The sequence below is a fragment of the Plectropomus leopardus genome, chromosome 2 (genome assembly GCF_008729295.1).
Source record: "Plectropomus leopardus isolate mb chromosome 2, YSFRI_Pleo_2.0, whole genome shotgun sequence".
NCBI lineage: Eukaryota > Metazoa > Chordata > Actinopteri > Perciformes > Serranidae > Plectropomus > Plectropomus leopardus.
The window spans coordinates 17,198,623-17,219,768 of record NC_056464.1 but is presented as its reverse complement, the minus strand read 5'-3'; the positions used below and the strand labels follow the sequence as shown (position 1 = coordinate 17,219,768).

The 21,146-nt window shown below is 41.7% G+C and overlaps 2 protein-coding genes across 2 annotated transcripts; one reads left to right on the top strand and one right to left on the bottom strand.

Moving 5' to 3' along the window:
• Window positions 1–12,325: 12,325 nt before the first annotated feature.
• tada3l (transcriptional adaptor 3 (NGG1 homolog, yeast)-like) lies at window positions 12,326–17,705 on the bottom strand. Its single transcript, XM_042503002.1, has 9 exons — window positions 17,257–17,705; window positions 16,586–16,836; window positions 16,119–16,366; window positions 15,837–15,942; window positions 15,560–15,695; window positions 14,720–14,823; window positions 13,274–13,380; window positions 12,940–13,131; window positions 12,326–12,853 (listed from the first exon to the last, which is right to left on the bottom strand). The coding sequence occupies exons 2-9, from the start codon at window positions 16,793–16,795 to the stop codon at window positions 12,661–12,663; spliced, it is 1,296 nt and encodes a 431-aa protein (XP_042358936.1). The 5' UTR covers window positions 16,796–16,836; window positions 17,257–17,705; the 3' UTR covers window positions 12,326–12,660.
• A 104-nt stretch (window positions 17,706–17,809) lies between these two features.
• On the top strand, window positions 17,810–21,090 carry LOC121955168 (actin-related protein 2/3 complex subunit 4). Its single transcript, XM_042503013.1, has 6 exons — window positions 17,810–17,914; window positions 18,814–18,932; window positions 19,324–19,435; window positions 19,538–19,633; window positions 20,253–20,423; window positions 20,579–21,090. Exons 1-6 carry the CDS (start codon window positions 17,912–17,914, stop codon window positions 20,582–20,584), a joined length of 507 nt encoding a protein of 168 aa, XP_042358947.1. The 5' UTR covers window positions 17,810–17,911; the 3' UTR covers window positions 20,585–21,090.
• The last annotated feature ends 56 nt before the right edge of the window (window positions 21,091–21,146 follow it).

Genomic DNA, 21,146 nt, shown 5'->3' with positions numbered 1-21,146 from the left:
TGTTTCCCTTCAACACAGTAGTTGTTGTCCTCTGCAAAGTCCCTCAAATCATCCAAGTCTCCAGCTCTGTAATGTGATCTTGTCTCACTCAAGCAGAGCCTGGGGAGCCCCATCAGAGCCATGCTGCAATCACAAGCCCCAACACCCCCACACTCCCCTCACCAACAGCCCCTATCTTACCCCTCAACGGAAAGCAGAGCTGAGGCGCCACAGACACTTTCAGCCTCACATCCTCTCCTCATGTCCATTTCACACCACACCAGCCTGGCAGTGTCGACATGTGTGCATAGAAATTATTTTCTCCCCCCACCACCAAACGTGTAGCGAGTTCTGCAGAGAGATGTTTTGTTGTGTATCATTCTGCACATGAGCAGCTCATGTAGCATGGTTAAAAGCCTGCACAGGGTGAGACAGAGCAGTGCAAGAGAAAAGAGGGGATGCGTGGGTTAAAAGTGCTAAATCCATGGGTGAAGTGAGGTCTAAGTACTGTTTGCAATATTACATATTACTGATTAAAGCCTTGACCTTTGGCCACAATATTCCTGACACTGTATGTATAAGTTGTTTAGCCCAGAGGGAGGTTTGTTGGTCCTGTGACATATTTCCTTATCTCTGACCAACATGCTTGTACAAACCAGCGCCTCCACCTCAACCTCAAACCCAGCCAGTTGCTGTTGGGGAGCAACAGAGAGGAGGAAGGGAAAAAAGGAAAGGGGGAGGGGAGTGAGGTTAACTACAACAGCATCAGCAAAGAAAGAGAGAGAAGCAGAGGCCCAGTGCCTGACAACTACTGACAGCTGAGCTTCCTCTCTCAGCGGGGCTTTCACGACCACAAACTGACACACATACACACATACACACACACACACACACACACACACACACACACACACACACACACAAAGATCGATCCACTTCAGCTGTACACATAGCAACTGAGTGGTCATGCACGAATTATACCCATTTTCTCTCTCATGCAAAATTTGACATTGACTCTGTCAGACTGTGCTGCGGAGTTGTCTGTGTGGAAGAGAAGCTCTTATGTAACAAGTGCTGATGCTCAGTGTGTGATGTTATTCCGGTTCCTTTGCTTGCCTTCGGTGCACAGTCTCAGCTCAGACAGCCACGATGGAACCACTGTGTGTCTATGTGTGTGTGTTTGTCCACAAGTGTCTCAGTGTGTGGCCACAAACACACACACCGCAGGGAACAGCAAGCAACAGGTGTAAAAGAGGATGTTAAAACACAGTGAACCTTTTCCCCCGTTTGACTTCTGAACTTTTGCTGTCACCGCTGGCATACGAGCACAGCTGTGAGAGTGACCTGCTGTTTGCTTCACACAGAGCGTAGCAAACATTACATGTGTCTCTGTGTGGATAAATGCAGTATTAGTGACCTGCTTTTGCACCTTCTGTTGAAGCATGTCAGTCTGTGGTCTATTTTGACCTGCACATGACTGGTGTGTAACGTATGTTGTTATTTAGTGGTAGAACACAGCTGCTGATTTTACAGACGATAACGAGCAGAAAACAGAACAGGCCGTCACTGATAACTGCACTGACAGCAACAGTGAAGGATATGGGAGTAAATCACATTAGTTACTCACACTGATGACACTGATGGATTTGTTAATTTCTCATGAGGGTAAGGTCCTGAGTGAAGAGGTCACCTTTATGTCGCTGACTGCAGCCTGATCATTTACAACCAATCAGGTATTTTCTGTACCGAACAGTGCGGAGCTTCAACTCTATTTCAGCCAGAAAAGGACAGGTTGTTTTATTCAGCTTCAAACACAAAGTGGTACTCTGAATGGAGTCACTAGAGACACTATGTGACTAAAAAAGAAATTTTAAAAACTTTTGTTGCTATATGTATTTGCAGGCTCCATGGAAGTGCATTGGGCTTTAAAGCTAATTTTCATAAAGGCAAAACAGGACACTAGAGAAATTTGCGTAACAGAGTTACATCCATCACGAGATACCATATGGCCCATAGACTTACATGGTAATAGAGACATCTGTAAACCAGTGGATGCATTTTTTTAGCATCACAACACTGCAGCTCTCCTTATATCTGGCATCCTATTAGTAGCTGTTTGAGAGCAAATGAATCCAGACACACCACAGAGTGTTTGACTCCTTCTAATTAGCAATATTGATTTCATTGGTGTTAATATTGGGCTTTATTTGGGTGTGACTGCAAGCGATAGAGGCTTTGCAGCCATACTGGCAGCAGAAAAGAACCAATGATGTTGTTCTTTTCATCACCAAGCGTGAGATAATGTAGCTGTCTGAAATGTTGTTATTCTGATATCTCTAACTCAGAATAACAACTCAGTGGCTGGATATTTATAAGCAGATTGTGTTACTTTTGGACACAACATGGCTAGCTGTTTCCCTTTGTTTCCAGTCTTTATGCTAAGCTAACCAGCTGCTGGCTGCAAATTTCCTAAGATGTCAAACTGTTCCTTTCAGACAAATCCAAGTTTAGAAGACAGATCGCTCTTTAGCAAGACATAATGACTAGGGAGAAGGGATTAGAGAAGTAAAAGAGCCAAAAAGGGGCATCTTTGGATGGAAGCTCGGAGGTTGTGTTGATATAAATTTAAATGTAAAATCCATCTTCTGAGATATTTTTGGCCATCAATTCATCTGTATCTTCCATCCTAATCTCCTCCGCTGTCTTGACCTCTCAAGCCAAGAGCCTCCCCCCATCACTCATTTCTCCCATTACTTTTTTTTGGAGGTTTCCTTAAACCTCTCCTATTTTAGTATGTTCCACCAAACATGATTTGCCCTCTGGTGTAAAGAAAAAACTCACTAAAACCTCTGTCCTCACTCTCTCATAAAACAACGTAGCCCTGTGTGTTTGTGTGTGAGTTTCCACGCACCAACGGCTCTGTCTGTTCCCAATCCTGGAGGGAGTGATCAGCTCTAGGCACAGTGAGGAGGATAGTCCACCCGGATTCACCAGCAGCTCTTTATAAGGACAAGGGGAAAAAGGCCCTGCTGTCTCTATATTTAGATTGACTTTATTGGGCCTCTTGTCTTCGTTTTTCTCCCCCCTCCTCCTGTGCTGCCGCTGTTAGAAATCTCTCACCAAAGCCATGTGGGCGGCCGTCCCTCCTCTCCATAGCTGCGATGGGAGAGTGAGCCTGATAATGATCTGGGCGATAATAACAGAGTAGAGGAAACTAAAGAGAGATTGGGAGGGGATGGAGGGAGGATGACAGAGAAGTGGTGGGTGGTGAGAGAAGTGTTTTTCATTGTGCTCTTCTGCGCTCCTCAATGACTATTATCCACAGTGCTGGTGATGTCCCCTCTCTGCCCCATCATCTTACAGCTTGGAGGAAGTCCCATGAAAGGGGCATGTTATCCGTCCAGCACCATGCCAGGGATCAGGACTGGCAGCCCTCTGATGGGTCCCCCTACTGACTGGGTCTCTTCCAGTCCCATTGCCCAAACTTACATACCATATAGAGAAGCTAATATGACAGACTTGAATCTGTGTGGAAATATGAGCATATATATCCATACATAGTCCTCTTATAAGTCCCCTCTACAAACCTCTGGCCTTATCTCCAAAGGGAAGCATATTTCTCAAGAGCTTTGACCTCTGCTGTCCAAATTTATAGCCAATGACAAACAGCGCTCTAACATGGCACACTCTTATCCACCTTTCTCTCTCCTTCTTATCTCACTTATTGCCTGGTGACTCTAACAAAGTATAGTAAAACATTACTGGCATCTCGCCAGCTCTCAGCAGACTTTGCTATGGAGGTGAAAAAAAGAAAAGAAAGCTGTGTATTAGCATCAGATGGGGGCTAATGGAGTTGAGCCTTAGCAAAGAAAAGACTTGTGAGACTTTAAGCAAACATGGGCTGAGAATTTCCCCTGCTGAGCATTAACAATGCATTATAGTGACTTGTGTAGTAGATCTTGGGTGTAACAGCAATCAAACCTCATGCTGGTTTTAAGTCCCTAATCCTAATCTCACCAAATTTGATCAGATTTGTATCCATTTTGCTTGCATCCTCTTTTTAGATAACAAGACTAAAGATGCTGTCACACCACTGCGTAACTGCCCTGAAAACCTCTACCTGCATGAGAGTTCCCCCCAAAAGGAAAGCGTTTTTACAAGCGTCCCTGCTACAACAGGCAGGTGCTTCAGCGAACACCGGCAGAGGTGCAAGCTATCTTGTAGCTACATACAGTACAGTTGCCCTTGTAAGTTAATAATGCTGTAACTCCAGGCATTTAGACACCAACATTATCAGCTCCACCACTTGTCTTCTTTTTGCCTCCACGATGCCCACTATTTTATCAGCCAAACCTAGGCGAAAACTGCCCAAAGTCCAACATAGTGAACATTACATGGCAGAGAAAAGTCTGTGCACATGCACATGGGCAGTGACCGCTTCACACCCCTACCACCGTGTTGAAAACCGCTTCCCCTTTGCCGCCTTCCCCTCATTGAAATGACTGAAATGCAGTTTAAAGGGCCGTTGGCAATGGTTCTTGTATGAAACGTTAAAGTTTTGTTTGCGGTATGGCCTTTTGTTCACATGACAACAGGGGACCTGAAAACGCAAACAGTTGAAACCGGGTTCCAGAGTGCAATGTAATGAAAACGCCACCGCCTTTGTAAACTGACAGAGGGCATCCTCTGTCAGACCACAAGACCACAGAGAAGAAGCTACAGCCCAGGGACTGCAGGAGGCACTGGTTTCTTGGAGCCTGCAAGAGGACAGACTAGTCTGTATCACAACAGACAGTGGCACGAATTTCGTCAAGGCAGCTTCTCTACATAAATGGATGAGACTTCAGTGCTTTGGCCATAAGCTCCATTTAGCAATTGGTGAGTAGGATGAATAAAAAATACAATTTAAATATGCACATATGTGAATTGTAGTCTATACTAATATAATGGAGTGAATGTAAATGGATGAATTATCAGATGTTATATAATATTTATTATTAATTTATTTATTACAATTGACAAGTGAAATAACAAAAAAATAAAATTATTTAAAGTTTCATTTTGCACTGAAAACTTTTTACATATTGTTTGTTGAAAAGTAGTGCAATAAAAATAAAGATGTTTTCCCTAACATGATGAATAATCGTGAATAATAATTGTGATAACAATATTGATCAAAATAATCGTGATTAAAATTTTGGCCATAATCGTGCAGCCCTACATTCTTCTTTTTGCAGATCCATGTACACAACGATTGTTCTCACTATGTTATCATGTGAACACAGATTTTGTTTTTTGTTTTTTAAACGCAAAGTAAAGGCTTTTCTGTTTTTAGTAGGGCTATTCTCATCTAATCATGGTCTAAGAGTCTGCAGCAGGGGGCTGCAGCAGTATATCCACCTCTGAAAAGTGAAGCCAATGCAAGAGTGCTTTAAACCTGCAATTTTTTCTAATGTCTATGAGAAAATTACCCAGATTCTCACATGATTTATTACCTCACTAAACATTTTCTTGATGAGTTTATGGCCTTAATCTCTATAAAAAAAAAAGTTTTCCTCAATACAGCAGGATGCTTATTTTGAAAATGATGGCATCATTAAGATTAAAAAATACACAATAAAGCACAGTATGCTTTGGGGCATGGCTACTTTATAACTGACAAGTCGCTACAACAGCAGTGTCATCAGCTTCTCAGTCAGATCAAACCCTCAGTCCTACACAGCTCCACCGTCTAGTCCAAATATGGTCACTTCTGGCACAAAAAAAACCAAAAACAAGATGGCGACAGCTAAAATGCTAAACTTGAGGATTTAAAACTGTAGTCCATAAACCAGTGGGTGACATTATGGTGACTACTTACACTTTTTTATATTGTCTATGGTCTAAAGCATATATATTAGCATATAATTAGGCACAGTGGTGCTTTAAGCTTAATGCTAAGGCTAGCATGGCAACATGCCCAGAGTGCTGATGTTAACATGATGATGGTTGGGAGCTATACAACCACGGTCAGCATGTTAACATGCTAATGGTTATGATAACTGCTACACACAAAGTACAGCGTAGGCCAACAGGGGTGTCATTAGTTTTATATCATCAATACTATTTGACAAGTTAATAAATGACCTGATGGCGCCAGAGGATAAGTCAGGGGATCACCAAACTCATTTGGATGTTTCCTGAGGGGAACATGAATGACAAATCCATCTAAAAGCTGTCATGATATTTGGCGACTTCTATTTATTCAACATTTTACCAGGTTGATCCCGCTGAGATTAAGATTCTCTTTTTCACGGCAGACCTGGCTGAGACAATCAAAACAGTGAAAACACAAAGTTGCAGACGGAGACATAAAGGGAGACAAAATACAATTCACAAGCACTGAAATTTTTTTAAAAAAAAGAAAAAAGAACTATCCATGAGTCAGCTCTGGGAGTAAGTTGTACAACCGGGCAGACTAAAAACATCGACATCATATAGAATATTCTTCTAAGTCTCATTTTAGATTTAAAAGCCTTTTAACAACACCAGCTCCTTAAGCTTCAAATCATTATGCAACACATTCCAGGCCAGGGGTGCAGAAAACCCAAAAGGCCTTTTCCCAATTTCTGTTGGAGCTTTTGTGGCAGAGAGCACTTGAACTTCATGGTGGCAGTAGAGCAAAAGTCAGGGGTTGATCCAAATCAGTAGGAGTCATCCTCTGAGGATCATGAAAGTCTGTACTAACGTTCATGGCAATTGATGAGATAGTAACTGAGATATTGTAGTCTGAAGCGAGGCGTTGGACCAACCAACCAACAAACTCACATTGTCATCCATGCAGCCATGCCACCATCATGGTTAATAATGCCATTACAGCTTATATACCACTCTTGTCTAACTGGGTTTGTTGCCCTTCAGTGAATGGCGTGTCTGTGGCTGATTGTGCTTATTTTGTAAAAACTACCCTGGAGGCATGACAGTCTGGAAAGGGGACCTGAGACTCTTTACCTCACTGAGGGGCAAAGCCCAGGCAGGCGGAAGCTGAACGAGTCAAAAACATTTGCATATGAACTACCAAATTCAGGAGTCACACAAGAAAAGCATCAACTGCCATGCAAATGAAAAGCAAATCAGATTCAAACCATACCATTGTAAAGGAGGGGTTGAACAGGTGAGAGCACAGGAGTGTTTTTTTTTGTATGTGCGACTATATAATGCATGTAGTCCTTTGTGGCACTGTCTGTGGGCTAAAGGGTCTGTCAAGTTTTACACAGCAGCAACAGCAGTCCTCTGGGGAGGGACAAACCATGACATCAGAATAGTGGAAGCAGCACTGAAGACAATAGTTCACTGTGCGGGGAGTAGAGCCGAGGCGTGGCCTGGCTGGACAGAGGGTCTTCTCAGCGGAGCAGCCAGCCTTAGCAGCTGTCTCAACCTCTGTCTATATCTCTGTCACACACACACACATTTTCAATTCAGCAGGAAAGCTGACATATTAGGACAAAGGATCAACACATTTATGGTAAATCCCTTTACTCCTATATCTGTGAGTGTGTGTGTGTGTGTGTGTGTATGTGCGTGTGTGTTTATCCACGCTCAGTACCAGCTCAGGAACGCAGGCCCGGAGGTGGAGTAGGAGGAGAGCCATGGAGAAAGAAGCGTACTAACTGGGAAAACAAAGAGCTAATGGACAGAAAGGTCCCCACTGACAGAAGGTCTGGGGTGATAGCAGCATAGATAAGTGTGCACTCATGTAAACATGCAACACACAACAGCCTGCCCGCATGATAGTACCGTATTTACACTCTATTTGCCATCTAGTAATTGCCTGAGAAGATAGAGGGAAAAGGTCCCAGACATGCAGCCGCTGCACGTCTTACGCTAGAACACTGAAGTTCAAGTTATTTACCCAGACTCTCCAGCGGAGAGCCCTCTACTTAAACAGCCGTAAACATTTACAGGGCATGACAGAGAGGAGTGAAGAAGCTCACCACGGAGCTGAATTTCACATGGTGAGAGGAGCGAGAGCTACGTGATTGAGTTGCTGAGGCTGAAGTTAGAGAGCCTCATAGATCTGTGAGGGATGTACCACCTGGGCTGTCAAAAGGAGTCTGCCTGGCCTTTAAAAAAGGCAGCTCAATACAGGATGGGCAAACAGCGGACGAGCATCATTGAGCGTGTATGACCAGTGCATCAACACAAAACCCACCTGCCCTTCAGTTTAGGTCTAATGACAACAAATGCAACAAAAGCCCTGTGCAATACGCCCAGCCTCCAGGGGCCGCCGCGGCTATTTATTCAGCCGTTCATTCACCTATGAGGAGGATTCAATAGGTCTGTGTGTTATTAAAAGCTTTCATACACATGGACTGATGGCATTATGAATTTGCAGAGAGGACACCGACCTAAACTGAGGGTGGGGGGGGGGTGTTACATGATGATTGGGCCATTGTTGCAGCCTCCAGTCTGGCTGTAAGCTCTGAACTCAAGGACACTGATCATGAGCTTAAATATTATTATTAACCAGTCAGCTCTGAAAAGATGGTCGAGCTGTGTTGTTGTGGATTTAGTCAGTTTCCAATCAGGGTTTCGCCAGCATATTCTGTATATCCTACACCTGCAGGAAATCCTACTCTTATTTATGAACTCAGATGTAGTGCACTTTAAAACCGTACACATAATGTAAAAATTAAAAAAGAAAAGATGCTCCCAGACAGCATCCAGAAGTTGTTCCAAATTAGTCAGTATGAATAACGAGGAACCCGCACACATATATTAAAATAAATAATAATAAAGATACACAAATGTAAAACCGAGATGTACAGTATAAGTCAAAGCAGTACATTTTTAGTTTTTAAAAGGAGATGAAAATATGCAAAACACTAGATGTTTAACAAATATAAAACTGTGATATGAACACTACTATGTATATCCATTTTATTTGGTACTATTGCCACATATAAGCTATGTATATTTTGTTTTCTTTCATTTTCAGTGTATAAAACTACAGGGAACTGTAAAAATATTTAATCTAATAAGCCTGGGTGCATGAGCTAAGGCTTCAGAAACCTTATCTGTCAGTATAAACTTCTTTTGGTTTATCACTGCTTCAAAAGTAACAACTTATTGTTTTTAGATATATTTTATAGGCTATGATTTTGAGTTTAGTTAAGTTAAAAATGACCAGAATAAACTACAATCAATACCTATGCATACATGCCTGGCTAGCTAGAAATCCGACAGCCCTTCCACGGGACCTGTGAGTTGATTTTTGCTGGTTACCATATAAAACATCTGCCTTTTTTCGCTGTTATTTGAGTGCTGCACAGTAGAGTCCTGCATTCAGACCCAAGTCTTGCAGGGGCAGGCGGTATTGATGTTGCTGAGAATGGGGTCAAAAAATACTCAGTGGTCGGCGGGCTGCCAGCTGGACAGAGATACACTGTGAATTTGAGTAATTTTTAACAGTTTAGATAAAATAACTATCTGTTTGCGGGTCAGGGCGGGAGTGAAACAGACAGACCCGTGGCGGGAGCAGGTGGAAACAGTCATAAATCCGGCAGGAATGGCATTAAGAAAACAGTCCCGCTCAGGGCTCTGACTAACACAAAGCATATCAATGGAAAACTAGCTTACTGTGGCGACATTAATGCTGTCTATTTAAAGACACTCACCACCACAGCTGGCTTAATAAACCATTCTGTCCGACAAACTACAAACAAATAAACAGTTATTACTTACCTATGAAGTGTTTGTGACCCAATAATCCATATTTGTTGCCATTCTTTTCCAACAGAAACGCTGCTCGTTAACTCCCAAACGTCCACACAATCTTACTCCAGTGAAATCTTTAGTCCAAACGCATTGGTCATCTACCACAAACAGCCGTCGCATCGTTTTAAAGATTCATATTTCATTAACACTGAAGTTTTATATCTTTAATTGGGATTAATAAACACTTGCTAGCCGCCATGTTAGAGAGCCGAAGTTTCGATACGTTACTCACTGAGCCAATAGGAGCTTCGAATGGGTTGCCAGGTGACCTCTAGCCAATCACGGCCTGAGCTGAAGTTTTTGTAGTTTCAAGGTAGGAAAAGCGACAGCGCGCGGCCGAGGCACCCTGGGTCTTGTAGTAAAGACACTTCTAAGCCCCACGGCCCTTTGCTTGTACCATAGACTGTAATACATGTACAGAAATGATAAATAAATGGCTCCTATGTGGTCCAATCAATTGAATTGCTTTCGAAGGGTGTTTTATATACAGTATACAGTATACTGTACAGTAAAGTATGTAAAATACTATACAGTAAAGTCCTAAATAGACATTTATGTCTGTGTTGATTATTTTTCTTTTTTATTTGGTAGATTATTTTATCCTATAATAATAATAATAATGACCTTAGAGAACATGTGGAAAAAAGGTTTATTTTCTGTGATGTTGTTATATACTGAATATGGACTATACAAGGCTTCATTCTATGGCCCCACTGCTTTTTTTCCCAGCTAATACCTCCCAGTTCTAGCCATCTGCAGCATTTTTTAAAGAAAATATTCGGGCAAACATTAAAAAACATGTTTTATTCTGTGTGTTTAAGCTGATATTATTCAATGACAGAAGCACTACAGTGATTCTGGCCATTGAGGAAAAACTGAAAAAGAGAAAGACTATGCATGTACAAAAAAAGTGGAACATGAACGGGTTTCAGTTTACTTTGGGTATTCTTTGGATATGTGTTTTAGATTGATTTTTCAGTAATCCAAAACTACTTTAGGAAAAAAAAAGTTGGCAACTACTGCCGTGGCTGTTAAAACTTTGACACTGGTTGTCGCATGTCTGTGGGGGTCGAGAAACAGCAGTGTGTGTCTGACTGTTGTGAACCGAGTGACCCTCACAAACACAGCTGCACACTTTGAGACACACAGTCTCCAGCTTTATCCTGGGATCAAGATCAGTGAGGATATCTTCAAGTGAAGACTGGACACAAACGGCACTGACACACACTGTGCTGGGCTGACGCCAACCACAGGAGCCTCTGCTGTGTTTAATTCTGTGGCTCCAGACAAGAGACAGTGACTGACATCTAGTGGTGCCTCAGTGAAGAGGAACTCCTCCCATAGTTAATGTGAAGGGGAGGATAAGGTGACATGCTTTTTTAAATGTTTTCTCAAAAAGGGGAAATGAGCCTGAACTAAAACAAAAACTGTATCCATATCTCAAGATATTAACTTACTAAATAATGAAAAAACAAAACTGAAAATACAGTTTCTCCAAACTCTGACGCAGAACATTTTTCATGTGCTATTTTGCATTTTTTGCAAGTCTCAAGTTTTTGCACCAAAGTCCCAAGTACACACTGGCAAGGTCCAAGTCCTAAACTCAGTTATGAGTCCTAAGCAAGTCATAATTTGCCCTTAGCCAAATGTAATGCAATTAAAATTAAAAGAGAGTAATAATATATAAGATTTACAAATCTCATCAATGCTTAAATATGTACTTATTTGTTAAAAGTAGTTATTTTGGAAGTCAGTGCATCTCCATCTGTAATTTTCATCTCACATGTCAACTTAATTTGTTTTGTGTTTACCGCCACATAGTTTTTACATGCAAAAATTATATTTGGTATCTGTTTTGGTTTGGGGAATAAAGGGTGGATTTAATAGTGTTAACATTAGCTGACTCAGGAAATAAAGAGAAATGGATTTATTTGTGGCACACCTATTAAATAATGGATTTTAAAATTTTTGATATTAGGGAAGGTATCAAGTGAAAAGGCTGAAGTCCAAGTGAAGTTATGAGTCAGTGGTGTTGAGGTCAAAGTGTGCTTGCTCATCTTTTTTGATATTGTCAAGTCCTGAAATCTTCAAGTCACTTGAAATCCACAGCTCTGGAGTTTTAGGTGTTTAAGACATGGTTTTAAATTTAAATACATTTGCACTGAGATAACAGCTATAAAAACATTCATCCAAAATTTTTTTTTTTACCATGAAAACACTGGTCTTTCTGATGACCAAAGTTATAGATCCAGCACTGTGTCATGTTCAGGGAAATGGATGCTGCCACTGACTCACTAAAACAAAAAGAGCCCTTTGTTGTAAAGTTTAGTAAAATATATTTGACAAAAAAAAATCTTTCTATAAAATGTGGTAGTTATAGAAAATAGTCAAAATTAGCATACAAGCATGGCAAAATAAGAAATATTAATGATCCAATGATGTTTAACCATTATTTAAATCACTATCAGAGGTCTATATTTCGGTCTGTTATTTTTGACGCTGGTAACCAGACGGCTTCCAGGAAGACTCATCGCCTGCACTGTAATGATGCTCCTCCTCTAAAATGTGCATTTCACACACAAACAAAAGCTTTCTTTAAGTGATTTATTCAAACATTCATGTGTATTGTTTTCATTCCATTACAAAGATAAAAATAAAAAACATAATTTTAATGACAAAGAAAAAAAAATCAACAAAGGAGAAAAAGTCTCTGATGTGTACTAAACGTTAATGATCACATGAGCATTCTGTTGTACAGGACATAAAAACTACTACACAAATGTCTTTAGTCAAATCACGCAGACCTGCAGTAGACTGTATCATACATCATCATAAATACAGCTGTTCACTGACCGTCTCACAGCTGTCACAGCTGCTCTAATCTGTGTCAATCTGTTGGATAACAAACACACACTAACTGTTCCTTTATCCATCCAGTAACTTGAGGATGCTTTCCCTCTCCTTCAGGGCCTTCCAGGCCTGGTCCTTCTCCTTCTTGGTTGGAGTGCGTTTCTTCTGCCTGGCTGCCATGATTCGCCGAAATCCCTCCATGACCTCGTTGTCAGACACCCTGACTCTCTGCCTCAGCTCCTGCTTGCGCATCTCCTCTTTCGCCAACCTGTGAGGCAGCACCAAATACAAAGTGAATACATCTGATGCACAGGTTACTTCACGGTAGATATATCGACTGTCCTGTGTCCTCACCGGAGCAGCTCCTGCTTACGCGCTCTGTTGTGAGCACTCAGGGCTTTGAGCTCTGCTTGTCTCTTCTGCAGCTCGGCCAGGACCTCGTCCTCAGAGTCTCCTCCTGGTCCAGGTCGCTCCTCAGAGTCCAGCAGCCCCTGAGCCACCAGCTCCTCTTTGATCCGAGCCTCCAGAGAGCGTGTGTGAGGAACACTGCAGGAGGAAACAAGACCAAAGATGTGAGATAATGTGGGTAAGCTTGTGTTTATTATCCGACGTCAGATTTTGGGGTCATTGGGTGAAATAACTCACGTGTGAACGTGGTTGCCAACATGCTGTGTTATCTAATAAATACCTAAAAGCTTTTCCTTGGCTTCGGGGAGAGGTCCCAGCACCATCCATAGCATCCTTCCCTGAAATGTCAGGTATAGGAGAATCCTCCATGGGTGAAATAATGTTCTCCTAAAGGAAAAAACACAGAGAAAATATATCATCATGTTTCAGCGTTTTCACAATATTTAAAACATGAATATTTCATATCTCATTTATCATTTGCATTTTCAAAAGCCACTGTGCATTATTGGAAGTTTCATTCAGGAATGATAAAACTTTAGAAGTTCTTTAACTTGCATTAGCAAATATCAGTTTTATTTAGGTGATAAAAAGATTAATTTTGTAAAGTCTTGTTCAAGGCCGAAAAGTCCTCTCTGCGTCAGCAGGCGGAGGAGGAGTTTTTGGTAAAATCAAGACACCTAAAGATATTGGGTTTCTTACATAAACACAACTTTTTCAGGCTTGCGTTAGTTCAATTCTTCACTAAGGTTCTGGGATCTTGGGTCATGGGAGTTATTCTAAGAGTGTAGCGGTCCATAATCGGGGCCTCCGTTACTTTCTGGGTTTACATAAATATGCACCACTGTTGGCAGTTTCAGGAGAAGCAGGTTAGGAGCCCTGCGAGGTGCAGTGGAAGGTCTGCACTGCCAGGCTATGGAATAGGCTACTCGATATGGATGACAACAGACTAACCAAAAAAACGATTTAAATGGGATTTACTAATGGAGAATGGAGTGTGGGTAGCGGACATGCATGGCATGTGTTGTAGGTATTCATGAAGGTAAACCTAACTGGGCAGGTGAGATTTGGAGTAAACCAAAGCTATGTACCCGCTGTGAAATTAAAAATGAATAATCCACTAAAAATTATGTCCTGTTTAAAGAGATCACTTTGTGCTCAGATCAGAGCAGGTATACTGCCACTTCATACTGAAACCTGTAGGTACGGAGGGGTGGAAGAAGAAAGTTGATTTTGCCCAGTGCATGACCTTAAAGTAATAGAAAATGAGTATCACTTTGTTCTGTATTGTCCTTTTTATTGGAAAATTCATGAGGATTTTTTTACTAATACAAAAAATGAAGTAGATTTGATAGATATTGATGACTCACAGCGACTGACCTGGCTGTCTGAGAGAGACATTTAAGTTAGCAACATATTTAGAGAAAGCTTGGGACATGAGGATGGAAGCATTGTTTCATTAGGGGGTACTATGTGTATTAATGCATTTTTATTTGCCATTGTATTTATTCTTTTATTATTATTACTTTTTTAAAATTTCTTTTCTTTGTATAATTTTGTGTCTGTTGTTCAGCTGTAATTATGATTTCTGGCCAGCAATAGCAGAAGCTATCTTCATGTAATGAAATATGTACTGTGGACTATTGTTCCTCTTGTTGTAAAGGTGTCATATAATACCTACACTAAAATAAAAGCATTCATTTATTCATTCAGATTACATCATACTGACCTCTACAAGGGCCTGGAGCAGACGCTGTGTAAGAGGACCGAAGGGACAACCGTCTTCTGGAGATTCATGCTGGGACTCGGACTTTTTCAACAGGGAGTCCACATCTACAGCAGGTGAACATGAAGAGGAATATTTACAGCAAACATAGTTGTTCTCACGTCTGATACCCCCCCGTAGACACTCCTGTATTTTGTGAATGTGTTTTCTTTTATTTGTCCTATTTTAACTTTTAAAAAGCCTCCCGTGGACAATTTTTGCAAATTAGTACATTTTTGCAAACACTAAAGGAAGTGCATCTGACTCTTGAGTGTAAATTTATGTTACAATTCTAATACCACTGTGCTGTCTGTACAAAATGAACATATGAAAGCACGATCGAACGAACGAACGGACAAATTAACTAATGTGTATTAATGCATTTGCAGTATGGCAGTATTTTAGTTTTTAATTTGCATACTTTATTAATAAAATAAAAATTAATTCAATTTTTCACTCTGTTGTCATTTACACACACCTAAATTACACACACATGCACAGACCTGAGCTATACATGCATTAAATGGAGAGATGTCAGAGTGAAGGGGCTGTACATGGACAGGGGCCCCAAGCAGGTGGGGGTTCAGTGCCTTGCTCAAGGGAACCTCAGCAGTAGGAGGTAAACTGGCACCTCTCCAGCTACCAGTCTAAGCCACATACTTGGTCCAGATGGGGACTTTAACCAGCAACCCTCCAGTTCCCAAGCCAAGGCCCTGTGGGCTGAGCTACTGCTGCCCCCAGTGTATTTTGGGCAGAATGGCCTATATTCAGTCATATAACGCGCAGGCTGCAGTCTTGACTCACCTTTAGCATCCAGCTCAGACAGCGGCCCTCCCATGAGGCTCTTTTTCTTGTCGTTGGCTCGAGCTCCTTCCCTCTGCTCCTCCAGCAGATCTTCCTGAGCCCACCGCTGAGAGTAGTGTTTCCCCAGAGCTGGAATCTACAGTTAACACAGACAATATCAACAAACATCTAAAATGACACATTCTACTTAACACAATTAAAAAACAGATTTTGGTCATGCCTTGAGTAAATGAAGGTGAAACATAACAACAGATAGGTATGTATTTGTATGTCATACTTTGAAATACTCAGCCTCATCCTCCGGGGGTTTGAGAAGCTCTTCTAGCAAACGTGTCTCTTCATTTGTAATATCAGCACAATATGGCTCAACTGATGCCCAAAATCTGAAATTAAAAACACATTTTGAAAACAGAGATACCTCCCTAGAACAAACTCATAAATGTTGTTCTTACTATAGCACACTTAGAAGCTGAGTACAATCTGATGGGAGTACAAAAATCATGGAGGCAAAGCAAATACGAGACTACGGGACATATCATGAAGCGCAGCTGCTTCTGACCTGTTGGGTGCATCGTTTTTAGGTGTGCGGGGAATGTCTTGTGGGTCGTCTGTAAACTCATATTCTTGGACTTTAGGCTGTAGATTTTTGGATTTGGGTCTGCCAGGACCTGGACCTGGTGCATGACCGCCTTTGCCGTCCAACTTCTGCTTCTTTGGTTTGTGGCGAGAAGACGCAGCGGGGTCTGGATCTTTTCCCAGCTTCAGAAAGCGTTTGTCTCCCTTCTTGTCCTGCCAGTCTGTCAGGATCTGATGTGAAGGACAGATGGCGAGTTAGCAACCAACAGGGGAGGCAATGGGAACAGTGGTGTATTTGATGCCTTCATCAGGGAAACTCAGACACAGAAAACAGATTCTTGTTAAGTTGCTCATCGTCTTCTTTCCATCTATTTAAAAGAAATCGAGACAATTGCTCAGGTTTCAAAGGGTCAGCTAAAGAAGAGGGGCCCCCAACTTTCTTCCTCCTACCTGTCTCTGCTCCTCCAGGGCTCGGAGGCGGCGGCTGGCTGAAGACAGGAGTGTCTCCAGCTCCAGCTGCAGGGTGTCCAGCTCCTCAATGCCGATGCCATCGTCCTCTGAGCGGCCGAGCACAGCAGTGTAGCGGGGACAAACCTTGACATGCTCGACAGGCTTGAAGTCGTAGTATTTCAGTGGGGGACAGTCCTTCAGCTCGCTCATGATGCTGCTGTGAGACAGAGACCTGGCAGTGTCTGAATCAACTGACAGAAGGAAATGGACAGGGTGGACAGGACAAGAAGATGAGACACATACAGTGGAGTCCAGCTGTGGTCCTGTGTTATGTGTTTAGCTATCACACACACACACACATACACACACACACACACACACACACACACACACGTACATACATACACACACACGCGCGCACACACACGCACGCACGTACTGAACAGACTCATTCACGCACGCACACAGATACACGCACACGCAGGTCTGCCTCATAAAGCGCGAGCTTGCTGGGCCCACACTGCCCAAATTACGTTTACATTTTAATAACGGTCATCATAATTTACAGTTTAATACAAAAACACTTTACGTTCTGAAATTAAGATACTTGAATGGTACCAATCAAAAGCAATAATACACATTTTTAAACATTTGGGAGCTACGATATTTACCGTCAGTGAATGGCGTCCATGATGGAAGAAACCATTGAGGTTGAAGGCGGGGTGTTGCTGAGAAACAGTCAAATGAAATTGCAGTCTATTATCAATATAATAATAATTTCAAGGACAAAGTGTATGAGACTTTAGTTTTAAAAAATCTAGGGGCGTGGTCTCAAGCGTCACTACCCGACAAAATAAAACTGAGATTAAAACGGAAAAATATGTCATTGCTACAATGGTATCAGTGGCGCAAACCATAGTGTGTCATGGTGCATAAAAAATATATTACTGCTAAAGCCGTCATTTAGAAATTCAGATACGTCATATTTAGGTTAAAACATTGTAATTTTATATATTTTATTGAGAAAAACAGGCTAAAAAATGTCAAAATAGGTCCTGAACCAACGGCCGATGAGTGATATGTCTCCTGTGCACAAACCGGAATGGACGCGTCGTAGGGTATGCTCGATTAATCGAAAACGCACTCCACCCGGGCGGAGTCATACGCGAAAGCAGCTGCATTCGTGTTTTGTGGATGAATCCTTCTCTTCAAACGGAGCGTTAAAAAACAAAAACGAGCGCACCCTGTGCGTACCAGACGATGTAGGATTTACGGAAGAGGAGTCCCAGGCGTGGCTGAGGAACTTCCGTCTTTTACGGCACAAAAATGGTAAGTCTCTTGCACCAAATGTATCTTTGTATGTTATTATTTAGCCGCTTATCTCCGTTAACTACGTCTACATTTAAGGCGAGGTTAGCTAGCTAGCTTCGTGTTTCTCACAGACGAGGTTTTCTGGTCGGCGACAGTGAAATGAGAGGACGGGCATCCTTGTTACGGTTTGCAGAAACTGAAGTGATCGAGCTGTCTTTTCCTCTCGGCCTCTTTTCACATCGTTATTATGACTGATAGCTCCCCAAAAGCTCTGTCAGTGGACAGTGGGGAAGGTGTGTGTATGTTTGGCGAAAGTAGGGTGATGGAGATGGACGTAAATATTTTGGATCTGCTGCAATGTCGGTCATCTGTCGACTGGCGTTAATGCAACTGAAATCATTGACGTTTTTAAGGACCGTGTTTTATTTTAATACTTAATAGTACTATGTTTTTCAGTTATGTGGATCGTAGATGAGCCACTTCATCCCCGCATACAGCTTATTTTTGGCCCCTGATCAAAGCTGACCCTGCAGGTTGAGTCACCACTCAACTAACTGGGAGGTTTAGTGTGAACACTGATTTAAGTATCAAATGCATCCTCCAAAATTTCTTGGGTTTATAGGATACCAAAATTGCAGTCGTATCAGTCAAAAATAAATCATTTCATTACAAATTTTACAAATTATTTTATAGCTTGGTCGTTAACAAAATATTCTGACTTCTTTCCCAAGCTTGAGCAAGAAAAACTTGCAACAAAAAAAAGTTTCCTTCCTGAAGCTCAACTCAAGTTTTTCATATTCATCCAACCAAAAGAAATCGGCGTATAAACTGATGACATTTTTGTAAAAAAGTACATTTCTCAAGTCATCATACACAGGGCAACAATACAAAAAATGAACCTCATTCTCTATCCACAGACAGCAACTCTGCGCCCCTACTTAAACGCTGTGAGGGCCACACTGCAGGCGGCCCTCTGTCTGGAGAACTTCTCCTCTCAGGTGGTGGAACGTCACAACAAGCCAGAGGTGGAGGTCAGGTAAGTGTTTGGAGCTAGCAGGCTCACTGGTTTGCCTCCTGCATTGCAGTTTCTCCTCTTTTCTCCTGCCCTTGAGCTGTTTGCAGAGCAGCTACAGCTGCCATGCAGGTGCAGGCTTGTGCAAACTTGCATAAGAAAATCCAAGAGGGAAAAAAAATGACACAAGTGTAGGCAGGGCTGCGAAATTAGCCAGCGGGGACTTGCTGCAGCCTGTTTTCAGGTGTCTTCCTAATACAGGGAGAAGATAAAGAGTTTTTCATGAAGTCACCATAACTCCTGAGGTCCTATGTAGAGTCTCAAGCACAATAATTTCAGTATCTGTAAAACAAAAGGATTTAAAACTGACAGAACTGTGTTCATTTGTAACGGCTGGACTGTGCTGTGGTTACAGGAGCAGTAAGGAGCTGCTTCTTCAGCCTGTGGTGATCAGCCGTAATGAAAAGGAGAAGGTTCTCATCGAGGGATCCATTAACTCTGTCAGAGTCAGCATCGCTGTCAAACAGGTGATTAAAAGCAGCAGGATTTGACTATTTTTAGCTATGAGCTATTAAAGTTTCTTTTTTCCCCTCAAATTCTGATATGCATTAATAAAATCTTCCCCGCAGGCTGATGAGATTGAGAAGATCCTCTGCCACAAGTTCATGCGCTTCATGATGATGAGAGCGGAGAACTTCTTCATTCTGAGGAGGAAACCAGTAGAGGTAAGACAAGAGAGACATTGATGTCAACATGATCTGGGCTTTGTATAAAGGAATTAAAGACAGTGAGTCACAAAAGAGGAATCGGTACAGAGGAAGGATGATTTTAAAAAAGGAACAGCGTGACCATTTAAATACCATCAAAGGGCTCTTCATGCACAGATGTTTTAGAGAGCTGTGTTATCATGAGACTGGAATTTGGAAAAGTTTTGATACAACACCCTGAAAAAAACCCATAAATATTCAAAATTGACATTGAGGGCAAACAATTCCAAATTTTTATTTAAAGATGAATATAACAAGGCTGTAACATGACAATGACGGCTTTTCTCTAATACGACTCTTACTCAAGCACGACTCTAATAAACACAAATAATAAGAGAGAACGAGGAAGCGCAGCTGGCACCGATGTGTCAGTATGTCGGAAATGAAAACCCAAACTGTTTCAAATATTCAGAATTGTTATGTATCAATAAATTAATATTTTTTACAACACTAGTAGAAACTATATACAAACACAACAATCCTCAATATGTACAATGTGGTATTTTGTAATACCTTTTGTCAAATTTCCAAAGTGTTGACCAGTCTCTCCGACTCACTTCTTTGACTGTGATTTCAGGGATATGATATTAGCTTCTTGATTACCAACTTCCACACGGAGCAGATGTACAAACACAAGCTGGTGGACTTTGTCATCCATTTCATGGAGGAGATCGACAAGGAGATCAGCGAGATGAAACTGTCTGTTAATGCCCGGGCTCGTATTGTTGCTGAGGAATTCCTGAAGAACGTAAGAAACTTGTTCTCTGGTTTTATAACTTCAGTTTTACAGTTTTGTTTTTTTCTCTACATCTTCTATATATATATGTATGTGTGTACAAATGTCTATATTGTAAAAGACAGATGTGTTCGCATGGAAAATAATTTGACTTCTCCTCTCCACAGTTCTGATGGCAGTGTTGGTCCCTCACACGCCATAAAAACGCTCCAAAGGGCCAATCAGCACATGAGTGGAGTAAACAGTCAATCAGCAAGGAGATGAGAGGACCATGACCAATCTGGCAGTGACACCCTTTGCACCAGTCTCGAGTATCTCCCTGTACTCATGAGTATCAATGACTGTATATAATGAAATATTTACCAGTTTCATTTTCAGCCACTTAGAACAAATCCCCAAACAAAGGCGGGTCCTTAAAGTATTAATCAAGTTGATAGCCATGAGTACAGGGGCGCCGAGGACGTGTTGTTGCAAACGAAATGGCCAGGTTTTTGTATTTTGGTGTCTGTGAGTCTGTGCGTTCTGTCACTGTTGTTTCAAATTTGTCTCCAAAATTTCTCACACGTTTGCAGAAAGTAGTCTGTGTGGTGTCAAATCACAGACACGGAGAGGAGCTGTCAGAGGCTACCAAAACACATGAATGAAAATAATGAAATATAATAAAACTCTGTTGTTTATACCTTTGGCGTTCTTATTTCAATGCTGTCAGTTGTTCATGGTGAGCGTTTGTGCTGC

Bases quoted from the DNA above. Each gene is read 5' to 3' on its own strand.
- tada3l (XM_042503002.1), bottom strand. From the start codon at position 16,795: ATGAGCGAGCTGAAGGACTGTCCCCCACTGAAATACTACGACTTCAAG. The intron at 16,367-16,585 runs GTAGGAGGAAGA...CCTTCACATCAG, and splicing joins CCCTGGAGGAGCAGAGACAG to ATCCTGACAGACTGGCAGGA. The intron at 15,696-15,836 runs GTATGACATACA...TGTTAACTGTAG, and splicing joins ATGAGGCTGAGTATTTCAAA to ATTCCAGCTCTGGGGAAACA.
- LOC121955168 (XM_042503013.1), top strand. The intron at 18,933-19,323 runs GTAAGTGTTTGG...CTGTGGTTACAG, and splicing joins AAGCCAGAGGTGGAGGTCAG to GAGCAGTAAGGAGCTGCTTC. The intron at 19,634-20,252 runs GTAAGACAAGAG...CTGTGATTTCAG, and splicing joins TGAGGAGGAAACCAGTAGAG to GGATATGATATTAGCTTCTT.